The sequence below is a fragment of the Megascapheus bottae genome, chromosome 6, assembly GCF_031878675.1.
Source record: "Megascapheus bottae isolate mThoBot1 chromosome 6, mThoBot2.hap1, whole genome shotgun sequence".
NCBI lineage: Eukaryota > Metazoa > Chordata > Mammalia > Rodentia > Geomyidae > Megascapheus > Megascapheus bottae.
This window is the reverse complement of record NC_143514.1, coordinates 70937571-70955085: the sequence shown is the minus strand read 5'-3', so window position 1 is coordinate 70955085 and position 17515 is coordinate 70937571. Positions and strand designations below refer to the sequence as shown.

The 17515-nt window shown below is 49.2% G+C and overlaps 1 protein-coding gene across 1 annotated transcript; it reads right to left on the bottom strand.

The window, feature by feature from the left end:
* Window positions 1-985: 985 nt before the first annotated feature.
* Luzp1 (leucine zipper protein 1) lies at window positions 986-9007 on the bottom strand. The gene is made up of 2 exons (XM_090335591.1): window positions 5859-9007; window positions 986-4672 (listed from the first exon to the last, which is right to left on the bottom strand). The coding sequence occupies exons 1-2, from the start codon at window positions 8892-8894 to the stop codon at window positions 4508-4510; spliced, it is 3201 nt and encodes a 1066-aa protein (XP_090191717.1). The 5' UTR covers window positions 8895-9007; the 3' UTR covers window positions 986-4507.
* Window positions 9008-17515: the final 8508 nt, after the last annotated feature.

The following is a 17515-nucleotide window of genomic DNA, read 5'->3' as shown; positions in this document are numbered from 1 at the left end:
AAATCAGGCCTCTATCAGACCACTCAGCCCTTACTTTCCATATGAATCGAGGACTTAGATAACAGTAATATGCCAAACTCCCGTAAACCTAGTGACAAAGTTGGTAGGACATGAAACTTGTCTTGTATACACTAGAAATCACTGCCAAGTTTTACTTAGCCCTTGGAGATTTTGTTTCCTGGGTCCCTGAGCTTTTGTGCTCAAGGCTAGCACTCTCACCAGTTAAGCTGTTGTGGTGGTAGTTACTTGTAGAGTTACAGGTGTGAACCACTGGCACCTCGCTTCTCCTTGGGAATTTTTGATAGGCTGCATCTACTGAGATTATGAGCCACGCTTCCAGACTTCCACTGCCCCCGCTCCCCCCAAAAAATGAGACAGACCTTATATCGAGGGATCTGACGAAGGTTTTTAGTCCTGGAATAAGTGATAGCACTAAAAACACGGCTGGATTCTGGTGGCTCACATCTGTAATCTGTTATTGGGGAGGTTGTGATCTGAGGATCAAAGTTAGTGGAGCTGTGGCTTAGGTGGTAGAGCACTAGCCTGCACAAAAACTTGGGGACAGTGCCCTTCACCCAGTCCCTGGGACTGGTCCATGTGAGTGTGCACACAAACTCGGGAAAGTGTGATGGAAAGGTGAGAGACATACTGGAAAATGCATCTGAATCTCCTGTGCCCTGGCACATTGCTACATGTGTAGGCTTTGTGCGTGGCTGGTACTCAGGCGTTTTTTGGTTCTTAAGTTGCACAGGCAGCCTGAGAGGTAGGTGATCATTCCTGATCACAGTAGCAAGCCTGAAAATAAACTTTAGCAAAGAAATACTTCTAACTGGTTCATTTTTATCCTATACAGCCGTATGTGGACCCTTCTCTACACTAACATTTCTAGTCCTTGCAAGATCAACTGGCTCGGTATTTTATCTAAAATAGTGAAATATACCAGGTATTACCAATGCAGAGACAACAAAGTTATCACTGACACCAATCGTGGAAACAGGGAGCTTTATTGGTTACGTATTGTGCTGCAGAGCCAACAGAGAGCATTAGAGCCGAAGGACACATGCAGACAGGCAGCTTCAGCTATACACATGCACCCAAGGAACCCTGAGCCACTGCTTGTGGCGTTGCCCTGGTTTCCAGAGGCAGGTTCTGGCCTCCTTGGTCCCGTGCTTAGAGCAGGAATGTAGAAGCTGCTGCGCTCCAAGGGCTATGGGTGAGGCCCGAGCACCTGCACGAGCTAGCAGGTGGGGTGGAACAGCCTGACGCCCCAACAAAGGGGCCTAGAATGCAGAACAGATTACTGGAGGGCTATCTTCCTAGCCCTCCCAATCTTTAAAATACAAAAAAATAGACTTTATTCTCTTAAAAATACATTCCACTCTAAGCTGTGAAGCAGCAGGAAAACAGGGCCCCTTTCCTGTGGTCTTGGTGGAGTTCTGTCCCCAGCCTGGGGTAGGTATTCAACAAACAATCCCTAACAGCAGCTCTTCCCATGCAGTCTTAGTCACAACAAAGGAAGCCACACCAACAAAGGGAGCAAGGGCCCAGCCTCCAGGTCCTGCTCCTTTACTGGGAAAGCATAGCACTTGGCACTGACTTACTCCATCTAAAGAACTAAATTGGCCCCAGGATGCCAAGAACACCCTTAAGGGCCATCTCCAGTGCACACGAGGTGATGATTGGTGTGCAAGCTTGCCTGACGAGCCCCAAGCATTCCTTTAACCCGTTCTTTATTCAGTGCCACTCAAAAGCAAAGCCCACCATGGCTTTGTCTACCACATAACTGTCTCTGGTTTTAGAACCAGAATGGCAAGAGACAGTGTCAGCCCCTAGCACATAGTTCTACTTCCTCTAGCCTAGCAGCACTGTAGGCCAGGGCTCCCCCAGCTTCACCGGGGGGAGGGGGGGGTCCTCGCACAGTGGCAAACCTGCTTGGCACAATTAGAGTTGGCGCGAGGCTGCAGAAGAGCAGCACTTGTCCTACAAGTGGGTTTGTTGGCTGGGACCATGTAAATATTTGGCTTAATTAAACATCTACTCTACCCCAGGTCTCCCTGTACTTGGAGGCTTCCTCCGGTCCCTGATCATGAGGCCTGGGTCACACCTTGGTTGCATTTCAGAAATGTGCCATCTAACTTTGGAATCAGAGCCAGCCTCTAGCCAGCTAACTGAAGTCTGGAGGGACTAAACCTCCAGCCTCCACTTGTTAGTAAAGTTATTCTCTGCAATGCTGAGGACATTTAAAAATAAAAATCTATTTTACAGCGGTTCTAAAATGTGTGCAGATTAGAGACAAATATTTAACCTGAAGTAATTGTTACAATCAAACCCTATTGCACTCAGATTTCATCTGCTCCTTGTCCACAAAACACTTTGAAGAGTGACAGATATTGTTGGTGCTGCTGAAATGTGTAAAGATCCAGACTTTGGCACCAAGAACTACAGCACCAGATTCTAGGGCTCCAACACCCAGAGACGAAAACGATCGATGAGATCTTTTGAGGCATGGCTTGTTTCTACGAGCAAAAAAAAAAGCCTACAGACCTCCCTCTTCCTACACCTTCAGCCGACACCCGACACCCCCCGCCCCCAGAGCTCCATTCCCTTTGAACTCTCAGGGTTGCTAACTACAGTGAGAGAATGGCGGCGGCTGTGAGTGGGAGATTCACAGCATTTTGTGAGCCAAGTTTCTAGCCAGCAATCCAGGAAGCTCTAGAAAGCATCGTCCTTAATTGTCTATGAGTAAAGTGTGTGTGAGGAGAGGCAGGTCACCTGACAATGCCTTCTGATGGACTGGCAGAGCTTTAGAAAACAGACACAGGAGCGAGACATTGCTGTCCCGCAGCAGAATGAATGGACACCGTGCCTGACCTGAGGGAGGGGGACCCTGACCTGAGGGAGGGGAGCGGCCTTCAGTCCTGAGGACGTTCTGAGTCTTCCTGTTACCAGGAATTTCATAGCAGAGGCACAGGAACAGGAGATGCAGGCTGTGTAAAGGACAGCACCAGCCTGAGTTGGGTGGGGGCTGTGCTTCATGGCTAGTACCACACGAACCTGCGGAGCCCCTCCAATCCCTTCAAGACCAGAACGGAAGCCCTCAGAGCTCGTGCTCATGCGGTGAGAGGTGACAACCATGGGCAAAGTAGGAGAACCACAGGCCCAGGAAGACAGGCGGAGACAGCAGGGAAGACCTCTGGGGGAACCCCTTCCAGAGAAGAGGAGGCTCGGCACACTCAGTGGCACAATAGGAGAACCCGAGGGAGGTTGTCCTTAAAGTCTGTCTGCTTCGAGGAACTCACGTGACGGTCAGGGGCACTGGCGCACCTGTAAGACCCTTACCAGTGGTCACAGCCGGGGGAAAGCAGAGGCCACCGTGTCAGCCATGGGTTCCTCTCCCGAACAGTGTGCTGTGGGAAAAGCTGTGCCGAGAACGCAGTGCTCTTCCTCACTTCCCCATGTGGTTGGTAGGAGAACAATGTCTATGCGGCTTCCTAAAGCATTTGCTGGACTCTGAACTGCAAAAATCTGGCCCCCAACGGGCAGCTCCCACCGGCCCGCCCGCCAGTGAAGTCATCCGTGCTCTACCTGCAGAAACTAGGGGCCGCAGTGTGGGTAAAGTGCAAGGCCTCCCCCCAGGGACAGGAGGGAGCAGTCTCGTCCATGCCTTTCGTGGGACTATTGCTTGTGGAGTGGCTAAAGGGAATCCACTTGTTCTGGTTTGCTTTCCTCCTTGCTGGCTACTTCCTAGAGTATGCCAGGCGAGGCACGGCTTAGTCTAGGGGTTCCCCGAGGAGGGGGCGGTGAAGTCTAGCCACAGGAGCGTGTGCAGGCGAGGCCAGCAGCGTTATGGATGCCCAGGGAGATGCATGGGGCGGGTGCACTTCCGGTGCCCTTGGAGGAGGGGCAGCGCTGGGGGGGTTGGGTGTTATCCAGGGGCGACTGCATGCTCTACCCCAGGAGCTGGTCAGCCAGGGGGCCGAGGGCAAGAAGCTTCATCCTAACGGTGATCTTGGAAACCCTGGGAGGCAGCACAGACCCCTTCTGCTTTCAAAGCTGGAGGAAAGACGTTAAAGGGAGAAGGAATGGACGCCCCCTGTCTGGAGCTGATGGCCGGGAACTGGGAGTGGACAGCTGAACCCCCAAGGGGTGGACACGGTGAGGAGCCACACGCAGAGGCTGCTGGGACAGAAGCCACCCAGGAGTAGACGAGCGTTCACGACTTAACACAGTGGAGGATTTCCACAGCTTCCATTTGCAGGCCACAGTGGCCCCGCGCTCCTTGGGGATGGGGAGGAGAGGACTCATGCATCAAGGAAGGCTGGGCAGTCCAGTCTGCAGTCTCTCATCCCCTCCAGCCACGTGGCAAAATGACCTGAGCCACAGCCCAGTTTTCTAGCAGTCTCCTAGCCAAGGCCTTGTGTGGCCTGGTGGCCTGGCTCCAGATCCTTCCCAGGGCAGAAGGTAGGAAAGCTGAGGAGCAGAAGAGAGATGGCAACCCACCCCAGCTTCACTTCTCGTCGGCACAGGGCCTGGCTGGCCGTAGTGGCTCCTCGGCACGGACGCAGCCTGGCTCCGGCTCCGGCTCCAGCTCCGGCAGCCCCTGCTTCCCAGGCGGCTCCAAGGGGTTGTGCGCTCGCCTGCAGACACCGAGTGTGCGGTCCTCACCTTCCTCCTGTACCAACAGAGGCAAAGTGAGAGAAGTGAGCAGGCAGAGCAGCCCCAGGGGCCCCCTCCAACCTGGCACCAGGAGAAAAAACAAGTCAGTGTCCCCCAAACTCCTTGGAAGTCATGGTGCAACCCCAATGAACCAGGAGGCCTGAGCTGTATCTCAGTGGTGGTGTGAGATGGCTCCCTGAGCGGCCAGCAGCCACACAGCCTGGGCAGGAGAACATGCTCCTTCCCGCCTGACAAGCCCCCAGGCTCCCCTAGACCCCTCACCCTCAGTCTGACATCCAAAGCTTCCACAGCCCCGAACCCCATCATTCTTCCCCACTCCTCCCCTGCGGCATTACCTTTGTACTTATGGTTTTGGTCATGGGCCCTGTCCCTGAGCTCTTCTGCTCAAGGCTAGGTCTCTACTGATTTTCTTGTCCAGCTGGCTTTGAACCATGATCCCTAGATCTCAGCCTCCTGAGTAGCTAGGATCACAGATGTGAAGCACCGCCCCCCACAGCACTACCTTCCCAAAGCAAATGAGGGACAAGGAATCACAAGAATGAGTAAGAAAGACTGGGCATGAAGGTGGAAAGTAGACCGAATCCCGCATTCAAATCTCATCTCATAGGAGTTAACCCTCAGCTTCTGTGTGTGGCGACGGGGACACCAGCATGGTGCTGCTGCGGGGCCTGGAGGCAGGGCGTGGCGTCAAGTGCTAACTAAGAATCCACAGAGAGGCACTGGTGTTTCAAGGAACCCCCCATCACCTGCCTTCTCAAAGAACTGGGGTGTGGACCTGAGATCTCCGCCCCTCCCTCCCCCATCTCTTCAGACACTGTCCTCACTCTGTCTCTCAGTAAGGCCAGCAGCTCTGGGTTTCTCCTCTGTGGTGGGCCACGCTAAACCACGCGATGGGATCATCGAAGGCTGGACAGTCATCTGGGGCACCGCTGGGGCACTGACCAGGCAGGCAGGCCAGGCCTGCTCTCCTCAAGGGCCTTCTCTGCGTGGCTTCGGCCTCCTACCTGAGCCCACAGCTTCCCCCTCGCTTTCATGTAGGAGTGGACAAGGCAAGCTGGAAGAGGGACCTGAGCAAGCCCATCAACTCTCTGCAAAACCCACCCATGTCCACCAAGTGCGACCCGGTGGGCAGTTCCCCCAGTCCTGGTCTCACAAGGCCAGTGGGGATGAGGGGGACTCACCGTGCCTGCAGGGTGGCTCCATGCCACAGCCGTGACGGCGTCTCCTGCCCGGTTCCGCCGGGTGAGCACCTCTGACACAGTCAGGCTACTTTGGGTCCTTCTGGAGGAAAGCTCGAGGGCATCGCCTGCATTTCCCGCCCTTCGCTCAGAGAGGGAGGCCCGGGGCGGCTCCAGTTCTGAGAAGTCTGTGGACGACCTCTGGGTATAGGCATTGGGAGATTCCGTGTTTCTTCCGACCCGAGGTGAGGCGTCTTCTGAGGACTTGGGGTCGCGCTTGCTCTTCCAGGCACTGCGCACCGTCACGTGCCTGGCATCGGAGGGGCCCACCTCGGAAGGGGCACTATGGCTTTTCCACCTGATTGTCTCCGCAGGGGAGCTATGGCTATTTCTCTCCACCAGATCTGAAGGCTTGATCAGAATGCTGCTCCGAGACACCACCGTCTCTGGCCTTATCTTTGCAGCACCCTCGCCCGCTCTTTCGGCTTCGGCGAGCTGCAAGGTGAGGTCGTGTTTGTGAATGGAGAGCTCGAAGGGGGAGCTCACATGGTTGCTCCCGGACACCAAGTCTGGGGGCCCCACCTGGATGTTGCTGGTGGTGGTGTGCCTCTCCCTGGGTGCCTCGGCCGGGCCGGGCCGCGGGGTGCTGTCGGAGGGATAAATGGTGATGCTGCTTGTCACTGTGCTGGGCCCTGGCTTGGAAGTGGGCTTCTGTTTCTCCAACACAGCCTCGGTTCCCGATCCTCCCATGATCTTTTTCACATCCTTATCAATGATAACGGGCTTGATGACTGCTCGGGACCGCAAGGCCTCACGGGGGCTAAAAGGCCTTTGGCTTTTACCCCCAGCCCCATTGGTGTCCAGGAATTCCACAGGATTGGTGGAAGCCCGGACAGGCTTCACAGATTCGTGTTCCATCCCAGCATTGTTTTCGTTCTCAAATAGCAAGGTTCTGGCGCCCCCGCGGGACCTGGCCTTGTCTCGAGGGTTGGGCGCGAGTTTGGGCTCTGGCTCGGGAGTGATGGTTGTATTGACCAGCTTGGCGGTGACCAGAGATGTCGCGTCCAGGTCATCGTCCGAGTCTGGCTTCCCTCTGCTGCCACACTTGATGACGCGACACCTCAGGGCTTCGTGCTGACTAATGTCCTCCGTCACCACGGCCACCGGCTGCTCAGTGCCTTCTCTGTGTGGGGCGGAGAAGCCCTGAAGGATACTCTCCTGGCTCCTGGAGCTATACGGGTACTTGGATAAAATAGGTGCCTTGGCACTGGGGAAACTGCCATCCGCCTCCAGACCATTGGCAGCCTTTTTGCCCTTCCCCAGCCCTTCCGAGGAGGATCTCTGAGATGAGGCCAGAGCACCCATGGTCTTCAAACAGCCGGTGTCTGCGGCCTGAGGCGGCTGACTTCCACTGCCAAGCGCCTGGGCCCTCTTGCCCAAGGGCGCCTCACCCACAGCGTCAGAGGCTTTCTCGGCCTTCTCAGCTCTACCTGCAGTGTCACTGTGAACGGATGCATGCGTGGACTCGCTAAATGTCCGTGTCGTCTTCTCTACTCTTCCCTTCAGCCCGCTTTCAGTCCCTGGCTTGGAAGTCCCCTTCCAAACCTTATTGTGCTCCTGAGCGGCGGGCGGGTAGCGGCTGAGCACGGGCGGCTGCTCCCTGGCCTTCTTCCCTTCCCCTCGGTCCTCAGTTCTCCTGGTGTCTGCAGTCCCGCTGTCTGCCCCTGTGCTCGATGCTTTGGCTGCCCTCCTGCTGGCCAGGCTGGGAGAGGAAGCCTGCCTGTTGCTCAAAGCATAGTTTTCATTGTTGAGGGCAAAGTCGCGGTTCCGGAGCCTTTCTCGCTTGTGCTGGGGGGACTGCTCCCGAGCCCCGTGCCTGGGCGAGGGTGCCTCGCCCCCAGGACCTCTAAACTTAGTCCTCTCATGCCGGCCTCTACTGGCCATGAAAGCTTCTTCCCCTTCCACCTCCCCATTCTCTAACTCTTTCTGCTTCTTGATTTGTAGCTTTATCTCTTCCAACTGGTTGGCTAGGATTTTGTTTTTATTTTGTTCACTTAGGTAATTATCTTGAAGGTCATTGTTTCTGGCCCTCATTTTCTTAAGCTCCTCTTCCAAAGATTCAAAATGCTTAATTTGTGTCTTAAGTTTCTCAATCTCTTGGTTCAGGTCTTTGACTTTATTGTCTTCCTGATTGCGGTTCTTCTCGTTTTCCGTTTTGTTTCTTGTTTCATTCTCCACCTGCTTCAGATAGTCGAGCGCGCCCTTCCTTCTGGACTCCTTGCAGGGCAGTGCGGACGAGATGCCATCCTCAATCCGCAGGTCGTTCCTCTCCAGAAGATGAGAGGCGTTCCTCGTGTACTCTCGGTTCATTTTCTTATTCTGCTCCAGTTTTTGGGTAAGCTCTTTGATCAATCTCTCATTTTCTTTCTCTTTTTCACTCAAGTACTTTCTCTCACTTACAAAGTTCAGAGTTAATGATTTCAATTTTTCTAACTCTGACACCAAGCTCTGCTCAGTTTTATCCAGGCGGTCCTCAGAAGATTCCAGTTCTTTCACTTTGACTCTGAGCATTTCCAGCTCAGAGGAAATTTTCTTGGTCAGATTTCTCTCCTCATTGAGACTCAGACAAAGCTGGGTGCAGTCGTTCTTGCTTCTGCTGAAGGCTTCCTCTAGCTTCTCTACCTCGGCCATTCGTTTCTGCAGCCGTTCAATCTCAGCTTTCAGCTCTCGGGTGAGGTTCTCCTCCTCCTCCAGCTTCTCTTTCATCCCATGACACAGGTCCTCTGCTCTCTTGATCTCCTCATCTTTACCTTCGATCTTCAGCACCCGCTGGCGCAGGGTTTCAATCTCTGCCAGCATGCTGGAGTTGCTGCCTTCCGCCTGGATCACCTTGTCCTGGAGATCCAGAAGTTCATCCTCTGCTTTCTGGAGGGTTTTGGTGGCTTCCTCCAACTCATCTAGGCGGCGGCCTAGGCTTTGTAATTTAAACCGCAAGTGGCGGCTGGAGGCAGAATCCTTGTAGCTCGCAAACTCCGCCATGTCTAATACTAGCCGCTGTGGGCTCCAGGAGGAATCCAGGTACACTCGAGCGATGAGAAACAGTCACCTTTCTCTTAGCATCCACAATCTTCTTCGACAACTGGAGACCATTATCAGTCTAGAGAAGAAAAGCAGAAGCCATGTCAGTGAGCAAATCTAAAACTGTACTTCAGCTCTCATCTGTAATCCTTGTGCCAACAACATAACAGACTGCTCAGATTTGCTGACTGAGTGGGGTTGAATAAACCAGCACAAAATCACAGGTTCTTGATGGCTGATACCAAGTATCACCCTGGCAGAAGAGGAGGGGACAGGGAGAGGGAGAGGGAGAGGGAGAGGAGAAGAGAGGAGAAGTCTTAAACCATCTGCTACCTGCACAGTTTCACGAGTCATTAACTTTTCCATAATTCAGTCAAAATGAGGGTGACATACACCTACTGTATCTCTCCCCAGCATTGGTCTGAGATAATATGGAAAAGCTCTTGATAGCAAAGCACTAAAGAATCCTGAGATTAGTATAAAGAATAAGATGTATCTGTGAGCTATTATGGCTTGAAAGTAATATAATCTGCTGGGCACCAGTGATTGGTACCTGCTTTTTCAGAAGGCTATGACCTGAGAAGCTTGGTTCAAAGCCAGTATAGGCAGACAAATGCAAGAGACTTTCATCTCCAATTAACCAGCAAAAAAAAAGTCAGAAATATGGTTCAAAGGGTACAACCCCACCCACGAGTATGAAAAGTGAGGCACAGCCTCAGTGCCAGCACCAATCAATAGAGCAATCAATATCCACCTTGCTACGTAAATGGTGGGAAGCAGGGATGGGAGAATTGGGAATCCAAAGCCTATTGGAGTACACAGCAAGACAAAGGAAAGGGAAGGGGGGAAAGGAGAAAGGTATACGTGGAAAAAGGAGGGAGGGAGAGGTTAAAAAGAGAATTATCACCATCAAGTCACTGAGAAATTAGGAGCATTGACCCACAAGATGACAGCAACAGTAAGGATGACACGGCAGGACTAGGTTCAAAACTGGAAGAAGGGAAGGAACACGTAAGAGAAAAACAAACACCCTCTGAAGGAAGCATTGACTCCAACAATGATCTCTGTAACAAAGCCTGAAGCAAAAGCAAATCAATAGAAAAGGGACTTGAGACGGCAAATGCCAATCAGCTCCAACCTCAAGCGCACAGCCAGCTGTACTTTAAGACCAGAGCCACTAGGTGGAGCCCATGTTCCGTTCTTATTAAACAGGTAGGCCTAGGAATCTGAATTCTCTCTTACCCTTCCCCTATGCTCCATCACTGCTTCTCTTGGTTCACTTTCTTTCACTTTTATCTTTGTTTCTCTCAGCCTCCCCTCCTCTTTTTCCCTCGGCCTATATGTGTCCTCATTCTCCAGAAACAGAGGGTTGGGGAACTCTTGGGGGAGAGGGGGTTATTTTTGCTTTTTAAAAGCAAAAATAGGCTTGAACTCAGGGCCTCACGTTCTCACTTGTTTCCCACCCCACCTCCCAAGGCTGGTGTTCTACCACTTCTAGTTTCTGCTGGTTAACTGGAGACAACAGTCTCAGATTGGAGACAACAGTCTCCTTGCCTAGACTCGCTTTAAACCAAGATCCTCAGATCTCAACCCCCTGAATAACTGAGCTATCAACACCCAGCCATTTACTATTTGTGTGTGCACACATGTGCATTACACACCCCCCTATACTGGGGGCTTGAACTCGGGGCCTGGATGCTATCTCTTGACTTTTTTTTACTCAATGCTAAGGCTAATACTCTACCACTTGTGCAGCAAAGCTCCACTTCCAGCTTCTGGATGGTTAATTGGAGATAAAGAGTCTTACAGACTTTCCTGCCCCAACTGGCTTTGAACCATGATTCTCAGATCTCACCTCCTGAGTAGTTACAATCACAGGACTCAGCTACCAGCACCTGGAATTTGTTTACTTATTTTTATAGGAAGTTTATTCCATTATTCCAATTCAACTCAAATGAGAGTCACGTAGAAAAGGTTGGCTTTGACCTTTTGTCTGATGGTAAAGCAAAAACCTTCACGATTTATCCACAGGGTTTAGAGGGGGAGGAACTGCATTAAGTGCGGGCCATAAAAATGAGTACAGGAAGTGGTGCTGCAGCTTACACGGCAGAGCACTAGCCTTGTACTGAAGAGCTCAGGGACAGTGCCCAGGCCCAGAGTTCAAGTCCCACATCTAACCAAAAAAGTAGGTAATATCAGGGTTCAAAGCCAGCCCATGCAAGAGCGTCTGAGACTCTTATTTCCAATTAACCACCAAAAAGCTGGAAGTGGCTTTTTCTGAGAATCACAGGTTCATGTTCTACACACACACATGCAAACTTTAGAATGAGTGGGGGGGAGGAGAAGGAGAGAGGGAGAGAAGGAGAGAGGGAGAGGGAGGGAGAGGGAGGGAGAGGGAGGGAGGAAGAGAGAGAGGGAGAGAGAGGGAGAGAGAGGTGGAGAGAGGGGGGGGGAGGGGCCGGGAGTTTGGCGTAGTGGTAGAGTGTTTGCCTAGCATGCATGAAGACCTGGGTTCAATTCCTTGGTACCACATACATAGAAAAAAAAGCTGGAAGAGGTGCTGAGGCTCAAGTGGTAGAGCTCTAACCTTGAGAAAGTCCCAGGACAGTGCTCAGGCCCTGAGCTCAAGCCCAGGACTGGCAAAAAAAAAAAATCTAAAACGGCCGGAGTTTGGCCTAGTGGTTAAAGTGCTTGCCTAGCATGCACGAAGACCTGGGTTCGATTCCTTGGTACTACATATATACAAAAAAGCCGGAAGTGGTGCTGAGGCTCAAGTGGTAGAGCTCTAGCCTTGAGAAAGTCCAAGGACAGTTCTCAAGCCCTGAGCTCAAGCCCAGGACTGGCCAAAAAAAAAAGATAGAGAGCGAGAGGGCGAGGGGGGGAGAGGGGGGAGGGGGGGAGAATATAGAAGGGGGGAGGGTAAAGACAGGTGACAACAGGCAGCTGTCACCTTTCAACACATACCATTTGGCAAGGCAGGACACTTTCTGTCAGTCCTTCAGCCTGGTCCCCCAATGTTTGTTGTCTTAGAAATAGTCACTATTTTTCTACAGCAGTTGTTTTTGACCTGTACAGAAGACAAAAAGCAAGAAAGATAGGTCAAGTATGAATCACACCAAGGCCTTCCTTCTCATACAATGAAGAGACAAAGCATGGATCAGCGCCTTCATCCTGAAGGAAGCTGGCTTCATGAAACCTCCCCATCCCTATCTGATGATAGGGTCCCAGGAATTCTTCCCTTAAATTAAGAAACATATATTCCCCAGAAGTCAAAACACTAATATGGCATCTTAAAGCCAAGAAGCACCTCAAAAAAAGCACTCTTATTTTAAGGAAGGAAACTGGAGCATAGAACAATGAGCCAGAACACAATCAGGTTACAACTGGGATTCTACTAAAATTATGACAGTCTAAAAACATAGGCTTATAGACAGATAGATGATAGTTACATAGTCAGATCTGGTACCAATGACTCACAGCTATAATCCTAGCTACTGTTGGAGGCTGAGATCCGAGGATCATGGTTCAAAGCTAGCCCAGGCAAGAAAGCCTGTGAAACTTATCTTTAGTCAACAAGCAGAAAGGCAGAAGTGAGGCTATGGCTCAAGTAATAGAACATGAGCCTTGAGCAAAACTCAGGTGCAGTGGCTCACGCCTATAATCCTAGCTACTCAGGAGGGCTGAGATCTGAGAACCGCAGTTCAAAGCCAGCCCAGGCACAAAAGAACCTGAGTTCTTATCTCCAATCAACCTCTAGAAATTGAAAAATGGGGCTTGGTTCAAGGGTAGGGTGGTAGCCTTGAGCTGAAGAGCTCAGGATAGTGCCTTGGTCCAGAGTTCAAGCCCCAGGACTGGCACAAAGAAAAAAACTTACACACACACACACACACACACACACACACACACACACACGTGTTTGTTTTACATAAGGCGTGAGGATCTTATGGATAAAGAATCTAAATTTCAGTCTGATGTCAGTAGCTTACACCTGTAATCCTAGCTACTCAGGAGGCTGAGATCTGAGTTTCAAAATCCCCCTACGTAGAAAAGTCCTTGAGGCATCTCTCCAATTAAACACCAAAAAGGCAGATGCAGAGGTGTAGCTCAAGTCATAAAGGTTTAGCCTTGAACAAAAAAACAATGGTGAGACCATGAGTTCAAGTCCCAGAACTACTGCCAAAAAAAAAAAAAAAATCTATACATTTCAAAAAGCCAAGTGGGGGAAAAAGACATGGAAGCTTGGAGATTCTTGCCACTTTCACATTCCAGCAATAAACTTTCTCATAATTCTTTCAAACAATTATTTTTTAAAAAATTTTAAGCCAAGTAATTTTTCCCAAGGTCTTACAGCTTACTTAGTCATCGGCATTCAGGATATAAACCAATCCGTCTGGGAAAGCTCCTTTACAAAGCTTTCATTTTATTGTCTTCTTAGAGAGCTAACAAATGGATATGTAAATCTGAGCTATGCCATGAATCTACTACACTTGTATCTCAGGCATGTCATAAGTTTCTGCTCTGCCAGCTTAAAAAAACAAAAACTAGTCTAGCTTTATTGAAGTTTCTATTGGCCTAATGGTGGCGGCAATGCCCCTGGAAAAACCTACAACACCTACCACCCAAATCTGTTGGCATGTTGCTAAGGCCCAGGGAGTCTTTCTTTTTCAAAAGAGGGTGGCATGCAGTACCAAAAGCCAAACAAGAACTCTAAATGGTCTTTTCTTTTTGCTTTGAGACAAGGTTTCACTAGGCTGCCTCAAGACCCTCTTGCTTCAACCTCTTGAGCGCTGAGATTGCAGCCTTTCCATTTCTGAGTTGTTTCCAACTATCTCCTTTATTTCTAAAGGTCAGAAGCAAGAAGGAATTGCTTCCCCTTGCTTTTGAAAGCCATTTATTTCTTGAATCTTCAGTGTACTGGCCTCTGCAGTCAGAAACAAAAGGCAAATAACATCACGCTCTAAGCCCCTTAGAGCACTTACTCAGGAGGCTGAGATCTGAGAATCCTGGTTCAAAGCCAGCCCAGGCATCCAAAGTTTGTGAGACTCTCATCTCCAATTAACCACCAGAAAGCCGGAAGTAGGACTGTGGCTCAAGTGGTAGAGTACTAGTCTTGAGCTGAAGAGCTCAGGGTCAATGCCCAGGCCCAGAATTCAAGCCCCATGACTAACCAAAAAAAAAAAAAAAATTCATGCACTTTGGGATCACTTCCTGGTAAATAACTGATAAGACTAATGAGATAAGTATTATTTATTTGAGAAGTGACCATCTTCTTTCAAAAAAACCCAACAAAACTGGCTCTGCTATTTCTCCTAACAAGTCTATAATTCACATGAGGTGTCCGTGCAATTAGCCCATGATTATGAGGGTTAGCAACAGAACCACATGGCTAAAATTGTTAGCTGTTCACTTGTTTTAAGAAAGTTGAACAACGCTGGGCATGGTGATATACACCTGTAATCATAGGACTGGAAAGGCTAAAACAGGAAAATCACGAGTTTGAGACTACCCTACAGAAACAACACTAAAGATACAGTTGGCCAAATCACAACATGCCGAGTCCTCTTAACCTCAAAAACAGTGACCACAGATTTAGAGCTGGTGTGGCAGCAATACCATAAGGAAAAGGGAATCAAAAGGACTCTTGTTATCTATAAATCTTCACTGTGACCCTAAATCCGATAAGCTCACAAGTCACATAACTGATTAGTGGTAAATGGGTCCTCACCGAGGTATTTCTGCTCCAAGTTACGCTTTCTCCTCTTCATTGTTCCACCTCTCTAGGAGTTCTAGAGCCAGCCCTGTTCCACACTCCCAACATCAAAAACATATAGTAGCTGAAGAGTTCATTTGTTTATTGTTTTTTTTTAATTCAGTGACTACTTGCCAGTGCACCAATCTGAGGTCAGCACTGATGATAAGAGTAAAAGCAAAGCCCAACACCAGTGGCTCACACCTGTAATCCTAGCTACTTCAGGAGTCTGAGATCTGGGGATCACAGTTCAAAAAGCCAACTCAGGAACAAAAGGTGGTGAGACTTATGTCCAATTAACCACCAGAAAACCGGAAGTGGTGCTGTGGCTCAAGTGGGAGAAGAGCTCAGAGACAGCATCCCCAGGCCTGGAGTTTAAGTCCCATGATGAATGGATGAATGTATAGACAGACACAGACATCTTTATATCCACTGTGGCTCCAATTCCCTCATCTGCATATGCATCATCCCTGTTCTCTTACACCCTCACCTTTCCTATTAGCACTCAAACATGCTCTTCATTCACTTGAAGTACCACTTGGAGTGAAGCTCACAAACCAGCGTTGGCTCATACACGGTTACCATTAATTATCAGTACAGAAAGTGAGAGTAAACATTTAGGCATCTGTGTAGCAAGCTGACAGCTGCAGACTGGACCATGATCTAGACCAGTGAGGATATCAATGAAGTCACATCAGCACACGTAGAGTAAGCGTCGACTGAGCACAGTACCACATGCAGTCCCTGACTAGAAAGCAATGTACATTCTGAATCTCTCCACCCCTACCGCCTTCATGCCAGCTGTTCCCCTTCCCTTTGTACTGCTGACTCCTCTTGGTCAAAGGTCAGCATAAACTTTACCACCTTAATAAAGCTTAGATCAGCGAACATAGAGTTGCTTTCGATCTCTAATATGTCACCATGGTTTATGCTCACTTTAGCACTTACTCCTATCTGATATTTTATTTGTTTATTGTTGCCTCTCCCCTTAAAACCACTTCCACTCCTCTCTAGTTCATTATTATATGCCCAGTACCCACAGCAGTGCCTGGCTGACAATAAATTAGGTGGGTCTACAGTCCACAAGAGTGATGGGAGCTAGAGATGTAAACGTGAATGAGTCATATCCATACGTTATGGATACAGAGTGAAGTGCACTGAGTTCACCTAAGGAAAATGTCTAGAAGAAATGAGCGGCCTGGGAGAGTAAACATTTAATAGCTGTAGAGCTTATGCTAACTTTTGCACTTAGTATCCACACCACACAAAAACTGTAATATCCTTATTTTTCTGTCCTTTTTTTGTAATTCCAAAAGCCTGGCAAAGTACAACACATACATAGTCAATACATTATTATTACTACTACTACTACTACTACTATTATAATTATATAATATTTGTCCTGGGGTTTGAGCTCAGGGCTTACCCATGTGAGCAAAGCCTCTAGCCACAGTAACTTTTTAAAAATCCGAAGAACTGGGAGTTTGGCCCAGTGGTAGAGTGTTTGCCAAGCATGCATGACGACCTGGGTTCCATTCCTCAGTACCACATACATAGAAAAGACATAAGTAGTGCTATAGATTCAAGTGTTTGAGGAAAAAGCCCAAAGACAGTGGTCAGGCCCTGAGTTCAAGCCCCAGGACTGGCAAAAAAAAAAAAAAAAAAAAAATTAGCAAGGCTCGGTGGCTCACACCTATAAATCCTAGCTACTCAGCTGTGCACTAAAGAACTAGAAAACTGGCCCAAGCCCAGAGTCCAAGCCCCACAAACAGAAAGAAGAATCTGAAGACTAGGTCTTTTTTTTATTTTGTCTTTTCATTTTCGGTACTGGGGATCAAACCCAGGATGTTGCACTTGCTAAGTAAGTGCCTTGCCACTGAGTTTCATCCCAGCCCTGGGTCATTTCTTAATCAAAGTAAGAGTCTGGAACCAGGCAATTAATTCTTCCTATTATTCTTGACTGTGCTGCTTACATACATAAACATAATTCATTAATGTGTCATAGACGAGAACTGCTTAGAAACAGTTAAAGTCAAGCTGGCCTCAAACCGCTGTCTCTAAACCTCTGCCTCCCAAGTAGCTAGGATTACAGGTTTGAGATGCAGGCCCAGATTTTATCTTACAGAAAAAGTGATATATATTTTTTTAGAAAGCTACTAATTTCTTTTTTTTTTTTGCCAGTCCTGTGGCTTGAGCTCAGGGCCTGAACACTGTCCTTGGGCTTTCTCAAGGCTGGCACTCTACCACTTGAACCACAGCACCACTTCTGGCTTTTTCTATGTATTTGAGGTGCTGAGGAATCGAACCCGGGTCTTCATGCATGCTAGGCAAGCACTCTTACCACTAGGCCAAACTCCTAGCTCCAGAAAGCTACTAAATTTTACTATATATGATAGCTAAGAAATGTTAAGAAATCATTTTTGTTTGTTTTTTTTGTAGGTTAGGGGCTTGAATTCTGGACCTGGGCGTTGTCCCTAAGTTCTTCAGCTCAAGGCTAGTGCTCCACCACTTTGAACCACAGTGTCACTTCCAGTTAAGAAACATTCTTCTTTTTGGGGGGTGGGTCATGGGGCTTGAACTCGGCCTGGGCCCTGTCCCCGAGCTCTTCAGATCAAGGTTACCACCATACCCTTGAGCCAAGCCCCACTTCCCATTTTCTAGAGGTTAATTGGAGATAGGAGCCTCAGGTCCTTTTGTGCCCAGGCTGGCTTTGAACCTTGATCCTCAGATCTCAGCCTCTTGAGTAGCTAGGATTAGAGTGTGAGCCACGGCGCCCAGCTGTGAACCTTTTTTTCAAAAAGAAAAAATGTATTTTACTGTCAGGGTAAAGTAT